The sequence below is a fragment of the Lucilia cuprina genome, chromosome 2, assembly GCF_022045245.1.
Source record: "Lucilia cuprina isolate Lc7/37 chromosome 2, ASM2204524v1, whole genome shotgun sequence".
Taxonomy (NCBI): Eukaryota; Metazoa; Arthropoda; class Insecta; order Diptera; family Calliphoridae; genus Lucilia; species Lucilia cuprina.
The window spans coordinates 44,523,221-44,547,507 of NC_060950.1; the positions used below are offsets into that span (position 1 = coordinate 44,523,221).

The 24,287-nt window shown below is 29.6% G+C and overlaps 1 protein-coding gene across 2 annotated transcripts in view; it reads right to left on the reverse strand.

Moving 5' to 3' along the window:
• Positions 1 to 5,312: 5,312 nt before the first annotated feature.
• Positions 5,313 to 24,287, reverse strand: part of LOC111677301 (insulin receptor substrate 1) — a 348,759-nt gene continuing 329,784 nt past the window's right edge. For both annotated transcript variants that reach the window (XM_046945311.1, XM_046945309.1), the window contains exon 9: positions 5,313 to 6,232. In XM_046945311.1, the coding sequence (XP_046801267.1) occupies positions 5,347 to 6,232 (886 nt within the window). In that variant the 3' untranslated portion in view covers positions 5,313 to 5,346. The remainder of the gene's footprint in view (positions 6,233 to 24,287) is intronic.

The window sequence follows — 24,287 nt, forward strand, 5'->3', positions numbered from 1 at the left end:
ACTCTTAAATACCCTCCACCAGCTGCTTTTATATTAATAATTTTTTATTTGGTGAAAAATTTGTGAAAATAAGTTTTCTTATGTTTTTTAATAGAAAAAAGTGTTTACGTAATTTTCGAAAATGAACGAACAATTATGGATGATCGTTAAACAAATTATTTTCTGTATATAAAGGTAATATTTGTGCCAAATTTTGCATGGATATTATTGTTTGGCAATAAGTTTATGCATGTAAGTGTTTTTCTAAAGAGAACCTTGTTCGGGAGCTATGACCAATTGTGGATAGATCAAAATTTTACAATGATTTTTCTATGCATAAAAGTAACAATTATATCCAGATAATGAGTTATGTATATGACAAATTGTGGACTAAACGGAAAAAACTTACGGTTACATTTGCGTCTATAAATGTGATATTTTTGCCAAATTTTGTATAAATATCTTAATTATATAATGAGTTATAAAGAGTATTGACAGCTATGACCAATTGTAGACCGATCGAAAAAAAATTATGTATATAAAAATTATATTTGTGCCAAATTTTGTAATAATAATTTAATTAGGTAGCGAGTTATGAGCGTTTAAGTGATTTTCGAGAAGGGACCTTGTATGGGAGCTATGACCAATTGTGGACCGATCGGAAGAAAATATTACGGTAACATTTATGTAGATAAAAATTATATTTGTGCCAAATTTTGTATAAATATCTTAATTAGATAATGAATTACATATGTGCGCTTAAGTGATTTTCGGGAGGAAACCTTGTATGGGACCTATGACCAATTGTGGACCGATCGGAAGAAAATTTTACGGTAACATTTATGTAGATAAAAATTATATTTGTGCAACATTTTGTATAAATATCTTAATTAGGTAGCGAGTTATGAGCGTTTAAGTGATTTTGGGGAGGGGACCTTGTATGGGTGCTATGACCAATTATGGACCGATGGAAAAATATTTTCCTTTATATGAATTGTATTGACATAAAACTTTAATTTGTAAAATTTTGTGAAGATATCGATATTGTAACGGAAGTTATTAACAATAAACACATTTTTCGGGAATATGTACATTTGTATGGGAGGTATATGAAATTATAAACCGATTTTTCCGATTTTTCACAGTGTTAATTCTGGCATCAATAGATGTATCTCTGAAAAATCCATAATATGTCCATATCCATAAATATGTGAAAAATTGCCATTTTTTCGAGGTTGTCTTAAATTTTTACTCATAACTCTGTAACTATTTCACCTATCTTGTTGATTTTCAATATCAAACTGCTTAGGATAACAATGAATATGTTGAGTTAATTTTGTGGAGTTTCGTTGCTTCGTTTTAACGTGAGCGTGTTTTATACAGACATACATATCTAGATCGACACAGAATTTCATAAGGATCAAGAATATATATACTTTGTTGCGTCTTAGATGAATATTTCTTAGTGTTACAAACGGAATGACAAACTGATATATACCCTCTATCACCACTGATGGTGGTGAAGGGTATAAAAAACAGACATTGCGATAATGGTGGTTAAAAAGTTAATAAAGTAATTGGAAAATTAAATTAAACATGCTTTCATCCAGTTTTTATGAAAACTAATAATAATGTCCATGGATAATTTTTTAAATGAGCCTTTTTTATAAATGGACTCATTTAAAATCCATGGTCTTTCTGTCGCATTGCTCTTGGATACTGTGACACTTTGGAAATTGTCATTATGACTCAATTAAGTGTGTCATAAGGTCTATAGACATTATGACACTGTGCATTTTTTGGGAATCTGTGATTTTGTATGTGAGAGAAAGAGATGGTTGAAATTTGTTTCTCTTTCTCTCACACACAAAAATCTGTATGCGATTTGATAATCGTAAGATTGTCATCACATGAGCGTTAAATAATTTTGGCGATTTTTATATAGTATGCGATTTGATAATCGTTCGATTGTCATCACATGGGCTGTAGATTATTATTTTTATAATAACTTACAAATTTTATAAATTGATAAATGGTGTACCACCGTTGCATGAAACAGTTTTACCAATTTTTCTAACCCTGCTGCACATAATAAAATCGTTTAAATAAATATAATTAGTATCTTTGAAGATATCTTTTTATTGGAAACTTATTTTTTTCTGTTTCGGGTTTATCAAAATTTATCTTAGCATATTCATTTTTAATCTCTCCAATGTGTGTGTCGCTTAAGCCTTCCTTGAATCCATATAGAGTATTAACTTCATTCCCACATTTTGGTAGATCTAAACTTGCGTAATATAGATCTTGCTTCGTAAAAGCTGCATCTACATGGCTTAATTGGATGTCTTCGGTATTTTTTTCAGCACAAACTTTACTGCACATTAAAGAAAGTGATGAATCATTGATCAAGATTGATGATTTTCTATCATTGTCAGTAGGGTTGAAACTTTTATCAATTTGATTACGATAATTAGTTGAAGCATCCATAATTTCAGTAATTGTTTCAGTTGAATCTTTTTGTTTAATGTCATCTTGATTGAGCGAATATATACCAGCACTATTTAACAGATTATTATTCGAAGTTAATGTAATAGGCTTCATTTCTAAGTATCCATTATCAACACATTTTATACTTTCTTTTTTGGTACAGGTATTGCTCTCACATAATGAAATATTACTGTGAAATTTTTTTCCGATCGGTCCATAATTGGTCATATCTCCCATACAAGGTCGCCCTCCGGAAATCACTTAAACGCCCATAATTCATTACTAAATTAATATAACGATATAAAATTTGGTACAGGTAATGCTCTCACATAAAGAAATATTACTGTGAAAGTTTTTTCCGATCGGTCCATGATTGATCATAGCTCCCATACAAGGTCCCCTCCCGGGAATCAATTAAACGCACCTAATTCATAACTAAATTAGGATATCGATATAAAATTTAGTACAGGTATTGCCCTCACATAAAGAAATATTAATGTGAAATTTTATCCGATCGGTTCATACAGTGACCCATACAAGAACCCTTTTAGAAAAACACTTTAAAGCACATAACTCACTACCAAATAGTGATACCCATAAAATATTTGGCATAAATACTATTTTTATACGGATGAATGTTATTTTAAAATTTTTTCTCGATCGGTCCATCCTTGGTCATAGCTCCCATAAGGTTCCCTCCCGAAAATCATAAAAAATATAACTCATAACCAAATATTGATATCCATACATTTAGCAAAAATATTGCTCTTATATACATAAATTCACTATTAAATTGTTTTACGATCGGTCCATATTTGGTCATAGCTCTCATACTAGGTCCAGAAAATCACTTAGATTTACAATATTAATTACCAAATAATGATATAGATACTGAATTTTGAATTTTGTCTTTATATACATAATACATATATACGTATACATTATAAACAGAGTCCATTTCTGAAAAATATTTAAACGTAAATTGACAATCAAAGTTACATAAATGCGTATTTCTGAAAATTGCTGATTACTACATAATTCACTGTTAAATGATATTTCGATAAAATTCGAAATGAATATGTTCTGTGTATAGATAGATCATTCTGATAAAATGTTTTCAAACTGGCCTAATATTGATCATACTTCTGATTTACAGTCATTTAAATCGTTTCAAAAATCACTCAAACATATTTACTTCACTATAAATACTGATGTCGGAAAAATACACAAATCGTTCTCCTAATTTTTGGCATCTGCATGATCTTTTCATAACAAGTCATGGCATCCGTATCCGTTTGAGGTCTACAACCGAAACTCAATATAAATTTTTCTGGGCCTAATCAAAATTAGTACGGAAACAAAACTTTTGTCGAGTTATCTAAACATTTGATAGTTAAATGGATTTTAATAAGAAGAAGCTTTCTGGTGGAGGGTATTTAAGATTCGGCACAGCCGAATATAGCACTCTAACTTGTTTGTATTAAAATTTAACCTTAAGACAAAAACAAGTTAGAGTGCTATATTCGCCTGTGCCAACTCTTAAATACCCCCCACCAGCTGCTTTTATATTAATAATTTTTTATTTGGTGAAAAATTTGTGAAAATAAGTTTTCTTATGTTTTTTAATAGAAAAAAGTGTTTACGTACATTTGCATCTATAAATGTGATATTTTTGCCAAATTTTGTATAAATATCTTAATTATATAATGAGTTATGGTCGTTGAAGCAATATTTGGGAGAGAACCTTGTGTGGCAGCTATGACCAATTGTAGACCGATCGAAAAAAAAATTATGTATATAAAAATTATATTTGTGCCAAATTTTGTAATAATAATTTAATTAGAAAAATATTTTCCTTTATATGAATTGTATTGACATAAAACTTTAATTTGTAAAATTTTGTGAAGATATCGATATTGTAACGGAAGTTATTAACAATAAACACATTTTCCGGAAATATGTACATTTGTATGGGAGGTATATGAAATTATGAACCGATTTTCCGATTTTTAACAGTGTTAATTCTGGCATCAATAGATGTATCTCTGAAAATATAAATATGTGAAAAATTGCAATTTTTTCGAGGTTGTCTTAAATTTTTACTCATAACTCTGTAACTATTTCACCTATCTTGCTGATTTTCAATACCAAACTGCTTAGGATAACAATGAATATGTTGAGTTAATTTTGTGGAGTTTCGTTGCATCGTTTTAACGTGAGCGTGTTTTATACAGACATACATATCTAGATCGACACAGAATTTCATAAGGACCAAGAATATATATACTTTGTTGCGTCTTAGATGAATATTTCTTAGTGTTACAAACGAAATGACAAACTGATATATACCCTCTTTCACCACTGATGGTGGTGGAGGGTATAAAAAAACAGACATTGTGATAATGGTGGTTAAAAAGTTAATAAAGTAATTGGAAAATTAAATTAAACATGCTTTCATCTAGTTTTTATGAAAACTAATTCAAAAAAAGTCCGGAATTTTACTCCTTTTCTTTTGTACTGACGATTATTGCTTTTATTGGTGGAGTGTTACATCTTAAAGCGACATAATGTCCATGGATAATTTTTTAAATGAGCCTTTTTTTATAAATGGACTCATTTAAAATCCATGGTCTTTCTGTCGCATTGCTCTTGGATACTGTGACACTTTGGAAATTGTCATTATGTCCATGAACATTATGACTCAATTAAGTGTGTCATAAGGTCTATAGACATTATGACACTGTGCATTTTTTGGGAATCTTTGATTTTGTATGTGAGAGAAAGAGATGGTTGAAATTTGTTTCTCTTTCTCTCACACACAAAAATCTGTATGTAAATAAATATAATTAGTATCTTTGAAGATATATTTTTATTGGAAACTTATTTTTTTTCTGTTTCGGGTTTATCAAAATTTATCTTAGCATATTCATTTTTAATCTCTCCAATGTGTGTGTCGCTTAAGCCTTCCTTGAATCCATATCGAGTATTAACTTCATTCCCACATTTTGGTAGATCTAAACTTGCGTAATATAGATCTTGCTTCGTAAAAGCTGCATCTACATGACTTAATTGGATGTCTTCGGTATTTTTGTCAGCACAAACTTTACTGCACATTAAAGAAAGTGATGAATCATTGATCAAGATTGATGATTTTCTATCATTGTCAGTAGGGTTGAAACTTTTATCAATTTGGTTATGATAATTAGTTGAAGCATCCATAATTTCAGTAATTGTTTCAGTTGAATCTTTTTGTTTAATGTCATCTTGATTGAGCGAATATATACCTGCACTATTTAACACATTATTATTCGAAGTTAATGTAATAGGCTTCATTTCTAAGTATCCATTATCAACACATTTTATAGTTCTATAAATAGATTCTGTTGAGTTTGAAATATTTAAATTACGTGGTAACATATTTGAGGCGTTTTGGCACTCAATTTTGTTTTGTTGGATATTTCGTTTAACAGTTTTATCAGTTGATTTTGAAAAGTCTATTTCCATCAAATCGCCCATTTGATCAACTGCTTGTGAATTTCTATTAATAAGAACAGGAACACTGATCGACTTTCTCGTTGAACTTTCTCCAAAATCGTGTTTAATATTATCACTATTAAACAACTTAGGACTTGTTTTTGAACATATGCGATTACTTTTAATTTTGGATCCTACTGAAAATGCTCTAACTCGATTAACTATAGCATCCTTGGATAAATCATTTCCACATTTGCTCCCATAGGAATTGGCTCGATAAGTGAAATGTAATCTGGAAAAAGAAACATATAAATTCCATGAATAAGGCGGGCAGATTGTATAGTTTAACGAATTAGAAAGATATTTAGTATGAAGAACTATAAACAGTTTACATTTTTACAATAATCACCGTGTACGTCTTTATTTTGATTAAGTTAAATGTTTAATGTTCGGGAATTTATAAGAAATAAATAAATTTTATACCTTAGAAATTTAAATAACACAGTGAGACAAATTAAACGAACATTCAATTGTGCTACTAATTTCCGAGTAGAACAAGAATAAATTTTTCAAATTTGACAAACACCTCTCAATATCTTGAGATAGAGTAAAATTTTTCGTTTCTTTTAAGCAATTATAAGTCAGTAACATAGTTTAATTTCAACCGATTTTAAGTTTCGCAACTGATTTAGAAAGCAGTAGCTAAATATTATTATTATTATATATATATATATATATATATATATATATATATATATATATATATATATATATATATATATATATATATATATTATATATTATATATATATATATATATATATATTATATATATATATATATATATATATATATATATATATTATTATATATATATATATTATATATATATATTATATATATATATATATATATAATATATATATATATATATATAATGTTGCCTGGTGAAATATTTGGGCATTTCATCGACAAACATATTTTCAATATTAGTTTTGCACCGTTTTAGTTTTTAAAAATTCAATAGCAATTGACGACTTTATTGTTTTTTTCTTTATACAAAACGTTCAAAAACTGATGACCTTAATAAATAAGTTTTTAATAATTAGCCCTTATGCCACTGCACACAGGTCCACAGAAATTTATTTTTGGCCAAAAGTCGTTTGTGAAAATTCGCATAAACCATTCACACCAATATTTCGAATACACTTTGAAGCGGATTTCTTGAAAATTTTATTTAAATTTATTCGCTCAATTTTCATAGGTAGCTCTTTAAAGTTAAAAAAACAAATATTTAAAAATATACTGGAATTTGTTTTTATGATAGTTATAAAAATTTTTTAGATTTTTGTATATTTTTATCCTCAGTTCGATGGAACATATTTTGTGGATGTTTTTTTTTATAAATTTGGAAGCTGCCTTTAAAAAAATTGCCCAAAAATGCTATAAATTATCTGTATTCGCATTTGTAATCCGTGGTGATAGATTTGTAAAATATATTCAATGTTGACCGTCATTTTGTAATATTATTTATTACGTAGAACCACTACTACTAATTTCCAAAAGTATAATTTTTGTTTATGTTTGATCCGCCATTTTGGATTCAATTTGTTAAATTTTGAAAATTTCAATTCGTATTCGTAATCAGTAAAGAAAGAACTATAAAATGTGTTCATTAAAAATTCTATTCGGAATATTTTTAAAATTTTGACACCATTTTGAATCTGCCATTTTAAGTTTTTTTTTTCTTACAAAATCTTAATCAGATCCATGCTCTAATTATGGCCAAAAATCAATTTCTCTGGCCCTGTGTGCACTATTTCAAATTTAAAGTACATACAATTCAAAATTTGTATTAAAAATTAAGAACTAATATACATTGGGTATAACTTTGACAAAAATTTTACCACTTATAGGCCTTTTAATTCCATGATTTGTGGTATATGTCTTTTGGTCAACAAATGTATAGTTATAGAGTTATAGCCTTTCGAAGTTAAATATATATATTATCAATATCTTCTCTATTTAGAAAGAACTTTGAGATTTGTTTTCAACGATATATAATATGATCCTTTTTTTTGACAAAAATGCCGTTATTTCGTAAATCCATCGATATAACGTTACCGATATATATTGGAAAAATTGCGGAAGAGATTTCAAGCTTTCATTTGAAATGGATATATACCAATATCTTAATCAATATAGACGATATAGTAGTTGGAATAAGGTAAATTACCTAAAATTAATGTTTTTTATACCCACCATCAAAAAAGATGGGGGGTATATTGTTTTTGTCATTCCGTTTGTAACACATTGAAATATTCGTCTAAGACCCATAAAAGTATATATATTCTGGGTCCTTATTAGATTCTAAGACGATCTAGCCATGTCCGTTCGTCTGTCCGTCTGTCTGTCTGTCTGTTGAAAACACGATAGATTTTGCATAAATACTTATAATTGATGCAGTTTGTTTGGTATTGAAAATGGGCATTATCGGTCCACGATTTCGACTAGCCCCCATATAAGGCCCCCTTCAGAAAATGTTTTTATCGCCCATATCTGGCTAACAGAAGCATCAATAGCGGTGAATAATTGAAGATTCTGATCTCGCCGATATCTGGGGTCCTCTAAAAACTGATTTCAACAGACAGACGGTCATGGCTTAATCGACTCCGCTATCTATAAGGATCCAGAATATATATACTTTATAGGGTCGGAAAATTATATTATAGAAATTACAAACGGAATGACAAACTTATATATACCCTTCTCACGAACGTGAAGGGTATAAAAATACCAGTACTAGAAGTAATTGAAGGTCCCCACTTGCAGACTGATTTTTATTTGACATGAGTTGGAAAAAATAAATTTTTTAAATTATTGAAATGTAATACTCAAACGTTTTGTATGAAAATAAACAATATTTTTAAAAATTTTCTTTCAAATCAGAGGATAAATAGTGAATGGCTGTTTAGGTCCAGTTACGTGCAGCACCCTATGTAAATAAGTTTAATATTTATTTTATCGTAGTACAAATATTTTTCAAACGAAATGGCGATATCAAAATGTAATATAGATAGAACCGGAATTTTTTTCGAGCTTTAATTTGGAATTGTAAGGAGATGAATTTATCTATAACATTTTTGTAAATTAAACCTTATAAAAACTGGTTGCGTAGATTTTCTAACAGAAACCACATAGGAGGATTACAAAGGAACAAAACTACCAAATAAGGAGTGAGATCGAAAAATTCTTAACACACGTTTTTCATTACATTTTTCAACCAAAGTATTATTTGATTTTTTTTGGATCAAGTTACCTTTGAAAAACATGTCAGTTATTATGTGTAATGTTTTTTAATTTTCTCGTACTACATGTTGCTAGTGAGGTAAAACTTGAAAAAACTTGTTTATGGGACACTCCATGTAGCAGTCTATAACGTTCTATAAATCATAATAGAATCCTTGGAAGTTTTTAGTTTGTTAATGAATGGACTGACTAGATTGCTTTTAGATGGTATTAAAACAAAACTCCTTTAATTTGCATTTCAAATCACAAAAGCCATTTTTGGCATTAGTGCTTGTCAGTCAAGCCTATTTTGATAAAAGAATTCAAGAATTATATTGCTAAATAACTGGACTGGCGAAAAGGGGATTAACACCGGTGGAGCAATATGAAGTAATATGAATATAAATCTCATACATATCTATCTATTTTTATTACTCTACGCTATGGTAAAGTTCGATAAAACTTAATAGAAAATAAATTTCTTTAAATTGTTGTCATTGTTTGATATGATTTTCTTCAAATATTTTGTTTAAAAAATTATATTAATTTTTTTTGTTAATCTGATTAAAATGAGTGACCAGAAAAAAGTGCGTACTGAAATTATAAAATATTTTCAACTAAACCCAACATGGTCTTACAAAAAGTTGGCCAAGCATACAAAGGTCTGCCGTCAAACTGTTTCCAATGTTATTAAACAGTACCGGCAGAACTTGTCAGTTGATAGAAAACCTGGTTCAGGTAGAAGGAATGGTCCACATGATGTTCCTAAAACCCAAAAAATAGAACGCATTTTCAAAAGAGCTCCCAACACATCCGGTAGGAAAGCAGCTCGGTTAGCTCAGTGCTCGGACTATTTGGTACGAAAAGTTAAAGCTAATGCAGGTTTAAAAACATACAAGGCTCAAAAAGTTCCTGACAGGAACGCTGCTAAAAATTTAGAGGCCAAAAACAGAGCACGGAAATTGAAGTCAAGTTTTATAAAAAAATATTCTTGCTGCATAATGGATGACGAAACGTATGTTCTGGAGGATTTTTTGCAACTTCCAGGTCAAAAGTTTTATGTTGCTGATGCTCGAGGGAATGTTGAAGAAAAGTTTAGGACCCAAAAGCAGACAAAATTTCCCAGAAAGTTCTTGGTATGGCAAGCAATATGCAGTTGCGGCAAAAGAAGCCAATCATTTGTTACAACGGGCTCTATAAATACCGAAATTTACATCAGGGATGTTTACAAAAAAGGCTGCTTCCATTCATAAGACTTCATAATGTGTCCACTTATTTTTGGCCTGACTTACAAGAACAATAATGTGGTATTTGTACCAAGAGAGGCAAATCCTCCAAACTGCCCGGAGCTAAGGCCAGTGGAGAGATATTGGGCTCTTGTTAAAAGAGAATTGAAGAGTACAAAAAAGGTGTCCAAAAGTGTGGTAGATTTTAAACGGAGATGGACTACATGTTCGAGCAAAGTGACAGAAAGCACTATAAAAACGTTAATGGAAGGGTTTCCGAAAAGGGTTCAAAATTTCATCACTAGTGATTAAAACTATAAAAATATTTTTTTTGTAAATTGTAATAATAATTTGAATCAAATAAAAAAAATAAAGCTGTAAGTTTAGTGGTTTCTTTTTTATAAACATATATGTATGTTAAGAATTTTTCGATCTCACTCCTTATGGGAATTTTTTGTATATATCACTAGTACCAAATTGGTTCCAAAGTGTACTAGTATCAGTCTAGAACTAATGTAATTTTTCAAACACACTTAATGTTAATTTAAGCATTATGATGGTAATGGAAAGTTTACAGTTGGGAACTAGTACTGGTGATTTTGGTACTAGTTAAATACTAGTTTGGCACTAGTTCCATTTCCTGCAGGGTAATGCAAATAAGATAGATAATGACGACTTAAAGCCAAAATTGCAGGAACAATGGATAACGAAGACAAAGAACATATACATTATTTATTAAAATAACTTTATGAAAATAATGGGCCCTTATCCAAGACTATACATAACTTGACTCAAATAAAAAACTTCTTTTCGGATCAGATCAAAAATATAACAGACCATATCAACATACAACAAATTCACGTGGGAAAATACTTAAACCAATTTAAGATCATTTTTCAAAATAAAATAGAAACATTACCAAATTAATAATGATATAGCAATTTTACGTAATCGACATAGGACAAGTAGTATTTTCAAGTAAATTAGAAATTATTCCGACAGACATTTTGACACCCAAAAGAAATGGACCTTATAACAGACATTGACAGTTACGTAAATATAAAAACTTCGGTTGCATTACATGATGGAAATATATTATTAATTTTTGAGATACCATTATGTTCACAGAATACACTTAGTAAAATAACTTTCGAACCGATTCCAGATCCTAAAAATAAAACACTAGCTTTAGAAACATATACAGTACTTATTGATCATAACAAGAATATTTATCAATCAATTTTTAAAGATAATAGAATATTTTAGAATTTAAAGAAACGAATTGTTCAATGAAAAATTTTGAAACCGAAGATTTAACAGAAATACTTTCCGGGTTATTAATATTTTAAAATTATAAACAAAATATTAACCACAACTGTAATAACAACAATAAACTATACATAAATGGAACCTTTTTGATAAAATGTTATAATATAATCCTTCCAAACATTATAACAAAAATTAGAAGTAATGAAAATGTAACTATTAATGATTTAAAACTAGAAACAATATATCTTATACAAATAAAGTACGAAGAAAACCTAAACAATATACTGTATCATGATAAGAAAACAAAAACTATAAGTTTTAGTATTGATATAATAATTATTTTATACATTATTATCTAAATAATTATATATGTATATGTTAAGACCAAAACAAATATTTAATGTTTCGTCGGAGCCTCAAGCTAACGGTGGGCGTGTTCCCATTATTTTCCTAACACGAGCCAACATAATATAAATAACTACTTACATTGCATAATATTGATATAATAATTATTTTATACATTATTATCTAAATAATTATATATGTATATGTTAAGACCAAAACAAATATTTAATGTTTCGTCGGAGCCTCAAGCTAACGGTGGGCGTGTTCCCATTATTTTCCTAACACGAGCCAACATAATATAAATAACAACTTACATTGCAACTTTTTATTTTTTTTGCATTACATTTTATTTTTATATAATTATTTTATTGCTTTTCAGCAATTATTAAAATTGTGAAATAAATTGCAAAAATCCATAAAGTTTGTTTTATACACAATTTAAGAACGGAAACAAAACACACGTATGCTTAGTAGGCAAAATTTTTAGACTTTAGTTAACAAACATATATCAATATGTAAATTAGTATATAAGAAACAATTTTTAATTAATAAAGCGCATTTGATAATTATACCTCACCAAGCCGTGTTTTTTTATTGTTTTAAAATTACGTTCTTTTAATTCTTAATCTCTGCGGAAAATCGCCAGAGTCGGTCCAAAATTTCATATATCCCCCATACAAAAGTACATTTTCCCGGAAAATCGGTTTTTTGTTAATAACTTCCGTCGCAATGTCGATATCCCCACAAACTAAATTAAGATATCCATATAAAATTTGGTATAAGTATTACTCATATACGATCGGCCCATAATTGGTCATAACTCTCATACAAGGTCCCTTCCCGACAATCACTTAAACGCGTATAACTCATTATAAAGTAAGATATCCATATACAATTTAGTACAAATATTTCTCTTATATACAGAAATATTACCATGAATAAAATAATTGGTCATACCTCCCATACAAGGTTCCCTCCTGAAAATCACTTAAACGCGCATATTTCATTACTAAATTAAGATATCCCTATAAAATTTGGTCCATGTATTGCTATGTTATACTATTTATACCCTATACCACTTTAGTGGGGAGGGTATATTGGGTTTGTGCTGATGTTTGTAACATACAAACATATTTGTCCTATACCCACCTTAAGATATACCAATCGGCTTAGAATCATTTTCTGAGTCGATTAAGCTATGTCCGTCCGTCCGTCTGGCTGGCTGTCCATGTAAACCTTGTGCGCAAGGTACAGGTCACAATTTTCAAGATAATTGGATGAAATTTGGCACACACGCTTCTTTTGACCCAAGGACGAAAATGGTTAAAATCGGTCCATTATTTCGACTAGCCCCCATACAACCGTACCCCCAAATATGGCCTTTTGGCTTATAATTAATTTAAATCATCAATTATGTTAACAAAAGTCGACAAAACTTAGTTTTATAGAACTTTAAATGACATTACCGATTTTTGTAATGATCAGGCTTCATTTGACCCTATCCCCCATACAAACTCCCCTTCAGAAAATGACTTAAAGGTCAAAATTCACTTACAAACACTAATAACACTTTTAAATTCTACATAAATAATATTGAAGAAGACATAACTCCCCCTACCAACATTTTTAAGGATAGGGCCATATTTTGCCCTACTCTCCTTTGAGCCCTCTTAAAAAAATCTCTTTTTTGCCAAAAAAGAGTAAAAATATTCCGAAATAAAGTTAAAAAAACAAACCAAATGCTTTATTTTTTTAAATAATCCCCATTTTTAACATGCATACTGACTGGTGTAGGGTATCATATGGTCGGCTACGCCCGACTATACATTCATACTTGTTTTAATTTAAATTCACAAAATAGGATTTAAAAATCTAAAAAATTTACTTCTTTCAAAATATTAATGAAAAGGTGCATTATATAAAAGAAGAGAGAAAATTTTGTTGGGTAGTAAAAATAAATAAAAAGTTTCATATTTCAAATGAATTATTTCATAGTCCAAATGAAACTATCTGGCATAACACAAATGTATACTTTCGTTAAACAAAGGAATTCAACCCACCCCTATTTTAGCGATTAAGAAAATATAAGAAGCAAGTATATTCTTGTTTATTCGTTGTTGCCTTGTGAACTTTTTTTGTGTTTTTGCTAATACAGAAAATACTATATGCAGAAAAAAAGTAGAGATCTCGCTATTGTTGTTGTAAATTAGTTACTCTCACTATTTATGCTCCTATTAAGAATAATACGTGTAAAAAAAACAACGCATTTATTTTTGCAAATATTTTGACTGTTTTTAAGCTCTTTTTTAAGGAACGTGTAGAACAAACAGATTTAATAAAGAAAAAAAAACTATTCTGCTGCATTTTTAAATGTGATTTCAATAAAGAAGGTTCTTTTTAAAATAAATAATTAAATAAATAAATAAATAAATAATTGATAAATAAACAAACTTAATTGTACTTAAAAGAAGAAAACCCAATAAAGTGGTCAAAAAAAGTTTTAAAAGTGTATTTAAGGTATAAATAATGATGTGAATAATAATAATAATAATAATAATAATAATAATAATAATAATAATGTGTTTTTAGACTAATTTTTATGTGTAAAAAGATTTTTTGTGACTTTTTTAAAAATTTTGTTGTGAACACTCATATAATGATTCTTTAACATTTCAATGAAATGTTAAAAAACATAATTTATCCAACAGTGGTGGAACTGGAGCAGTTAGTACTACGTAAAGAGCTTTAAATATTTAATTGATAAATAAATTTGTAAGTTTTATAAATCTCAAAAAAAAATGATAATTAAGACAAAATTTATGAAAACTTCATTGGTAAGTTATACATTCGATTAGCATTTACAGACATGTATATTCTTAACATTATATTCCCTTTCTAGATTGATAAAGATTTTGCTTTTCTTTATGGATCATATGACTCGATTCTAAATTTGGGAGATGAAAAAATTATTAAGCTGTTTAATGGCCTCAAAAAAAGCTTTTGGACAACATTAGCATTGATGATACTAAAAGGGGTAAGTTATAAAAAATATGTTCTACATATATGTTCGTACAATTAATCATTTCTTTACAGATCCTGAGATGTTTGCCCTTAATGTATTGTGAGTACTCCCAACTGGCAGATACGAGCAAAAATATGTATTCGTCAAAAAAGAAATGGTTCGTTTTTCCAGCAAAGACTCACAGGAATCATTTCTTTTTATGGGAAATATTTCATTAGAACTTTGCTTCGAAATGTTTCATTAATTTAATTTACAGTATCCTAAAGCTAGTGAGTCAATTTGGTCATTTATTGAAAATTATTTTTATACTTTAAATACAAAATCAAATAAAAAAATTCTAAAGTAATAATACTTGTAGAAGATTTAAAAAAGTTTGAAAATTAATGGTATAATCATATTTACCCAGCAAAAATTGTATTAGTTCCACAACTAGTTCTAGAACGCATGATTATAGCCCGAACTCGTTCTACTTTTGAGACCAATGATTTTTGTTCGAAATTGTCACCTTCGGAACTGGTTCTGAGGAAGCTTTATGGAGTTAACACTTGTTCTTTGAAAAGGTTCCAGAACTAGTTGTTTAATCAATGATTTTTGTTCGAATTTGTCAACCTCGAACTAGTTCTACGGAAGGTTTACAGAACGTATACTTTTTACTTAAAAATAGTTAATTTTTTCAGCGTTTTTTGTTCGAAATTATTAAAATTAAGTCTAATTTTGAGAAACTGTTGAGGAATTATTATTGAACAAAATTTTTTTAGAAAACTTACTTACAATTATCTTACATAAAATTCATCTGTTAAACTATTTCTTGCACAGAATATAAGAATCCAGCAGCTAACTTCTCCCGGTAGAATTCAATTTGGGTATCTTTAATTCCTTATAGTTAAATTTTATGCAGAAATAAAGACATGAATGCGTTTTAGATTTCAATAAAAATATGTTTATGAATTTTTAATTTTTTGGCATTTTTTTCAACTGATTCTAAGAAGTTGTTTCGGAACTAGTATGTGTTCCATGGAACTAGTGTAGTATTAATGTATAACTAATGTCAAAGAATTAGTTCCTTGAAAACTCTTTAGAAGTATTTTAGAACCGTAATAATGTTCCGAGGAACGGGTTCCAGTAGTAGTTGCGACATTATTAGTTCCAAGGTTGTTATTTAAGAATCTGAATTGGTTCTATCTGCATTTGTTCTAGAACTAGTTGTTTTTAGAACAAGATCTAAATTTTTTCCTGGGCAGTAATTTTATTTACTTTATAAAACTAATTATTGTACTTAAAATATAATTCATAATTATTCATATGAAAACTACATAAAGAAGTTATTTTTAAAATTTTTGTTAATTTTTTTAATCCCCCTTACTAAAAAATGTCTATTTTAAAAAAAGGTTTATAAAACAAAATTTTCATATAAATTTTATTTTATAAACCTTTTATAAAATATTTTTTTTTGAATAAAGCCTTATGCATTTAATTAGAAATGTAAAAAAATTATATGAAAACTACATTTTATAAAATTATTTTTAAAATTCAATTCAAATTTATTTAATTTTAAATCAATTTCTATTGTATGCATTAAATTTTTTATAACAAATAAAAATTTGTATATTGTAAAAAATGAAAAACTAATGATTACTTTTATTTCATTATATAGAAAAACAAACATTAAAATAATGATAACATTTCATAACATGTATGAAATGTAATCACTGTACTAATGAAATTATTTCACCGTATTTAGACATTGCTTTCATTATAATAATTCATAAAATCATAGGAATATATCATACTTACATTGAAATGTATTCACTAAATTAAAGAAATTTTTCGTTAAAGTAATTAATCATTTTCATAAGAATTTTATATTGTCACCATTAACCCAATGAAAAAGTTCATTTCATTTAAGAAAAATATTTATAGTTTAATGTTATGTTAATGTTATTTTAATGTTATTATTATTATTATTATTATTACTATTATTATTAAACCGATGCAAGACATTCATCTATTCCTTGAAAGTTTCCATTAATATAGTTTTTATGAAACAACTTTCACTAAAATAAAGAAATGTGTCATTGGTTGAAAAATAATGTAATTTTTCATTAGATTAATGTCAAAATTCATGGTATTCGTGATTTTTCAGTGTAATTTCATTTTCAATTTGTGTAGATTTTGAAAATACTCAAATCTTTCAAACACATGCATAAATGCAAATTACTTAATATCGCTAAGCGCTATAAAAACGTAATGTTCAATAAATCTTGGAATTGTAATAGATTTAAATCTTGGGATTTTTCTATTTAAGACATGAGAAAACTCATTTCTAAATACTTGATAAATTAGAAAGGTATTAATATAAAAGTAACAAGTTAGCACTCTAACTTGTTTTTATAGAAGTACCGCAAGTACTTTAAATGAAAAGTAAAAATATTAACGGAAGGACGGACGAGATTGAATCGACCCGTGATTTTAAGTTGATGTGTGTACTAAAAGGCAGGTGATGATCCCATAATTACGGTATTGTATTAACTAGTTTAAATTAAATATTATTTTTCGGATTTATGATTTTAATTAATATAATTTGAAACACTTTTTGTCGAAGCATTGAATATATGGAAATCACATAGGTGCTTTTGCTAAATCCTTAATCACTTAAGATATCGATAAATGCATTAGTTTAACTAGTAGAGCTATAAATTGCCCTTAGCCCACATACAAACTCCCCTTCAGATAATGATAATGGGCGTTATGACTCACTAAATTGAGTCTAGTGTCCATGGATGTTATAACAATTTCAAAAGTGTAACAATGCATATGTGCAATGTGACATAAAGTCCATGGATTTCAAAGAGTCCATTTATCAAAAAAGGCTTAATTTAGCGAAGCAGGTAATTTTTGTTGTATTTTCATTAAATGTTTGGTAATTTTTAACATTTTATGAAAATACAACAAATATTATTACATAAAATATTTTTTTTATAAAATCGCGCGATTTAATAAAAAATATTTTATATAATAATATTTGTTGTATTTTATGTTTAAAATATCACGCGATAATGTTCTGATTTTTTATAAAATATTAAAAAATAGTAATAATGAAAGATCAACCCTAATTATTAAAGTTTTTTTTTGGTTCCTTTTTAATATTCACTTATTTTACAAAATTTAAGAATGAAAATTAGCCCCAAAGAAGAAAAAGTTTTGTTGGGGTATTTCTTCATTTCACAACATTGGGTTAATTTTTTTTTTTGCAAAATGCAGTATTACACCGAATGTAAAAATGTTGAAATACCCAAAAAATATACATAAAAAAACAAAAATTTCGTGTTTTTGTTTCCTGTATTTTTGTTGGGGCCATATTTCGTTTTATGTTTTGGGACCATTTTACCTGGGGCCATAATTCGCATCGTCCATTCTTTATATGGAGACTTTTATCTTTGTGATCCATTATGATTTTTAATTATGATTTATTAAGGAGTGAGATCGAAAAATTCTTAACACACGTTTTTCATTACATTTTTCAACCAAAGTATTATTTGATTTTTTTTGATCAAGTTACCTTTGAAAAACATGTCAGTTATTATGTGTAATGTCAATTATATTAATTTTTTGTTAATCTGATTAAAATGAGTGACCAGAAAAAAGTGCGTACTGAAATTATTAAATATTTTCAACTAAACCCAACTTGGTCTTACAAAAAGTTGGCCAAGAATACAAAGGTCTGCCGTCAAACTGTTTCCAATGTTATTAAACAGTACCGGGAGAACTTGTCAGTTGATAGAAAACCTGGTTCAGGTAGAAGGAATGGTCCACATGATGTTTCTAAAGCTAAAAAAGTAGAACGCATTTTCAAAAGAGCTCCCAACATATCCGGTAGGAAAGCAGCTCGGTTAGCTCAGTGCTCGGACTATTTGGTACGAAAAGTTAAAGCTAATGCAGGTTTAAAAACATACAAGGCTCAAAAAGTTCCTGACAGGAACGCTGCTAAAAATTTAGAGGCAAAAACAGAGCACGGAAATTGAAGTCAAGTTTTATAAAAAAATATTCTTGCTGCATAATAAATGACGAAACGTATGTTCTGGCAGATTTTTCGCATTTTTTCGCAACTTCCAGGTCAAAAGTTTTATGTTGCTGATGCTCGAGGGAATGTTGAAGAAAAGTTTAGGACCCAAAAGCAGACAAAATTTCCCAGAAAGTTCTTGGTATGGCAAGCAATATGCAGTTGCGGAAAAAGAAGCCAATCATTTGTTACAACGGGCTCTATAAATACCGAAATTTACATCAAGGAATGTTTACAAAAAAGGCTGCTTCCATTCATAAGACTTCATAATGTGTCCACTTATTTTTGGCCTGACTTGGCATCCTGTCACTATGGTAAATAAGCCCTTGAGTGGTACAAGAACAATAATGTGGTATTTGTACCAAGAGAGGCAAATCCTCCAAACTGCCCGGAGCTAAGGCCAGTGGAGAGATATTGGGCTCTTGTTAAAAGAGAATTGAAGAGTACAAAAAAGGTGTCCAAAAGTGTGGTAGATTTTAAACGGAGATGGACTACATGTTCGAGCAAAGTGACAGAAAGCACTATAAAAACGTTAATGGAAGGGTTTCCGAAAAGGGTTCAAAATTTCATCACTAGTGATTAAAACTACAAAAATATTTTTTTTTTGTAAATTGTAATAATAATTTGAATCAAATAAAAAAAATAAAGCTGTAAGTTTAGTGGTTTCTTTTTTATAAACATATATGTATGTTAAGAATTTTTCGATCTCACTCCTTACATACATACATACATACATACATACATACATACATACATACATACATACATACATACATACATATGTACATCATATGTGTATAATTTTTTATTAACAATTTTATTGATTTTTTATTGGTATTTTTTAACTTTTTTTGCAAATTTATTGAATTATTTCTTACAAATTTATTTCCGTAATTTGTTGCTTTTCATTATCGGAATTTTGTTTTGCTCATTTATTGCTTCTTCTTCCTCCTTTGCAAATTAAAAAAAGTCGCCCTACGCTCGGTTAGTTTGACTTTACATTGGTTTTCCCATTTAAATTTAAATTTAATTTCAAAATTGGGAAAACCAATTTTGAAATTAAATTAAAACTTTTTTTGAAAATGCCGTTGACAGCTCTCGAACGTTTTACCCGTCTTTCGGATTCGGTTATAAAATTTGAGGTTAATTTTCATACCATACGCGAAGAGGAGCATCATGTTTATTATTTTGATGTGTTGGACAGCGAACTGAAGATGTTATGGGAAAAAATGAAAATTGCTTTTGATAAGTGTATTGATGATCTCCAATCATCAGAAGACGCGGAGCCAGAGGATATTCAAGTGGCTGAAAGCAAATTTAATAGCTCCAAGAACGTCTATGTGCGTTGTTCAAAGCTTATAAAACTAAAAATTGATAAACTTGAGGGCAGATCAAAACCTAAAGAGTGCCCTACTATTGATACAAACTATGAAAACGTCAGTCATAATCTCTCTACCTCCCTGTGACACTGACATTTTCAGTGGCGATTACCTATCTTGGCTCACGTTTACGTATGTATGAAAAACCTCGAATGTTAGTAAAAGGTTTGTTTGAGTTAGAGACAATTTCAAAAAAACTAGCTCGTCTTTGAAAACGTTAGAACGCGAAATTAATGGTTTTATTACTGCCATGGCAATTTATGAAATTTCTACTCAAAATCGGGACCCTATTCTAGTTTTTATTTGTATTCAAAGATTACCTTCTCAGACAGTGACATTATGGGAACAGAGCACAAGGACATTATGGGAACAGAACACAAGAAAGGATTTGGATATGTTTTCGTCGAAAGAATTCAAACTTTGGATTGCATCCGCGATCTAACGAGTTCCAATGTTAACAAAAAAGGTTTTGAACGGAAAATAAAGGCTCATATTTCTAATACAGGCACTAAGAATACGTGTGTAGTTTGTCATAGACAGGGTCATTTACTACGTTTTTGCCGTCAATTCAAAAAAATGTCCGTTTCTGAGAGGTATAACGTAGTAAAGAAACATCATTGTTGTGTGAATTGTTTTGCACCAACCTATGAAGTTAAGGATTGTAAGAGCGAGCATAGTTGTTCCGTGTGTAGGAAAAGACATCACACTCTGCTTCATCGTGAGAAGCCTGCTGGTAATTCTGCTTCACCACCAATAGCAATAATTGGCAATACGCCAGAATTAAATTTGCATGAAGCTTCTACCTCTGCCGCTGTTCCAACTAATTCGAATCGCCAAGTCTTTCATATTTTACAAAATGGAAGACTGCTATGGTTTCGGTTCATAGTCATGATACGACGTATCCAACTAGAGCATTAATTGATCCTACTTCGGAAGCTTCTTTCATATCGGAACATTTGCGAAATCAACTGCGACTTCCGTCACATTCTATGAATGTTACGATTTCCGGTGTTCATAAAGACGGTTCTACAACTTCGAGAAAATGTTGCTCTATTCGAGTTGATTCCCCACTAGATGCAGGTTTTAATTTGGAAGTTAATGCTTTTGTAATGCCTTCTATTTCCGGAAATTTGCCTTCATTCAATTGTCCTTCGAAAATAAAAGGTGAATTGCGAATATCAGACTGACAGATCGTAACTTTTACAAAAGCAAGGCAGTAGATTTATTATTGACAAGCCCCAAGTTCGGACGAATTTAGTTGGCAGTTTAACGCCTCAAAAGACTGTATTTGGTTGGGTTCTGACAGTACCCGTTAACATTTCACCAAAAGATGCTATCAATGTATTCTCCACTACTATTGCCTTTTCGGAAGAGGATAATTTAAATGAGAATCTAACCAAGTTTTGGGAGTTAAAACAGCCAGCAATAAGGAAAATGCGGTCGTAAAACCACAAGGCTTATAGTGGTGTTTAACGCCTCGAATAGGACCTCAAAGATAAAAGTTTGAATGACTGTTTGTAGGGCCTTCTTTACAAGCAGATTTGGTTAGTTTGATTTTGAGATGGCGACTATTTAAGTTTGTATTTAACTATGACATTTCTAAAATGTATAGACAAATTAGAGCCCATTCATTACACACTTCTGTAAAGTGATATACGTAATAGAGTCATCGGGTGGCGAAATTACCTCTAACTTACTAACTTCAAAGACCAAAGTAGCCCCATTGAAATCTGTGTCATAGCCTCGCCTTGAACTGTGTGGTGCAGTTATAGGGTCTGTAGCATCCAAGAAAACACTGGAAATCTTAATTGGTTTCACGTGCGTTCAGAAGGAAATCCTGCAGATTAGGTAGTAGAGGTGTAGATCCTCTTACTTTATCTTGAAATGAATTGTGGTGGTATGGTCCTTCGTGGTTATGTCAGGATTAATCTTAATTGGAAACGCTAAGCCTGAACAATATAGATACTGATTTGGAAATTCGGAAAATGAAAGCTAACGCTTCCTTCTTTACCCATTTTGAGGATGTATTGTATTTACGCGTTATTGCATATATATTTAGATTTTTAATGCTACTCACCCAGCGAGGAAGGGACGTTTTGTTTATGAATCCAATAGAATATCCTGTCAAGAAGTTAAAATTGTGAAAGTTTAGTTAGCTATTGTTGCTCAAAAAGCCTTTTATGCCAATGAATATAGATAAGGAACCCTTACCGACAAAGGGCTCTTTAATTCCTTTAAATTCCTTCCTCTATGAACGAAATGTTATGAGATTTAATGGTATATTAGTTAAGTCACCTTCGTTGTCATTTTCGGAACAGTATCCCATCATATTACCTTACGGGTGTCGACTTGCAAAACTTATGGCGGAATTTGTTCATAAGTTCACGATTCATGGTGGGAATCAATTAATGTTGAGAGTTAACCGAACTGAATATTGGGTCCCTCGATTGCGAACTCTGATTCGAACAGTAGTTCATCATTACAAACGTTGCATTATAGATCTAAAACGTTCATGCAGTCAAATAATGGCTGCGCTCCCTCCGGAGCGTACCACGATCGATAAAATATTTACAAATACTGGAGTTGATTTTGCAGGTCCGTTCGATGTGAAAAACTTTACTCGACGTTCGTGTCTGATAACTAAAGGTTATGTATATTTATTAATTTTTGGACTAAAGCCATACATTTAAAAGCGACTTCGGGCCTATCTACTGACGCTTTTTTAGCCGCATTTGATCGATTCATTTCTAGGAGAGGTTGTTCTCAGACTATTTTTTCGGACAACGAACTTTGTTGGAACATCGAATGAAATAACTAGAAATTTTGAAACATTTTTAAAAGAATGCGAGGCCAGATTGTGATCGAGAGTAGGTTATGAGAGTTTGTCTTGAAAATTATTACCAGCTGGCGCCCCTCATATGGGTGGCTTATGGGAAGCTGGTGTCAAGAGTTTTAAACTTCATTTTCGGAAGGAAGTTCAAAATTGTAAATATTCGTTGTTTCCGAAAAGGGTTCAAAATTTCATCACTAGTGATTAAAACTATAAAAATATTTTTTTTTTTTGTAAATTGTAATAATAATTTGAATCAAATAAAAAAAAAATAAAACTGTAAGTTTAGTGGTTTCATTTTTATAAACATATATGTATGTTAAGAATTTTTCGATCTCACTCCTTAGTATTATGCCCCGATATACGTTACGAAAATATTTTTTACATTATTGATATTAAATCTTTTAAGAAATAAACTTTTCATTGTTGGTTATGCTTCATCCGCCATCTTGAGTTCAGTTTATTGAATTTTGAAAATCATTCATCTCATTTGTAGCATCGAAATTTTCTAAATCCTTTCCTAAAACATTTCACTTAGGTGATAACGGTTCGTATATTGTTTTCCCACTTTATTTAACTTTATAAAATACAACAGCTTACTATATTTTAAAAGAATTATTTCAGTTTTGCTTTTTTAATTAATTTGCATAAAAACATTCTATAATTTCCCCCCACTCCCGTTCTTTTATGTATATAATAAGCAAATGGACCAAAAGATAAAATAGAAAACACCCCCACGAAAACATTAGCCTTCAACTTGACATTTATAATCTTAAAAATCTGGCAGCGCATTGTTTGCGTTTGTGCAGAAAATATAAAAAATAAAAAAGTACAAAGAAGAATGAAAAAAATGATTGTAGAAAATTTTACGTACAAGAAGAAAACAAACTCGGGGATTATTGGCAAACTTTTTTCAGAGTTGCATGGA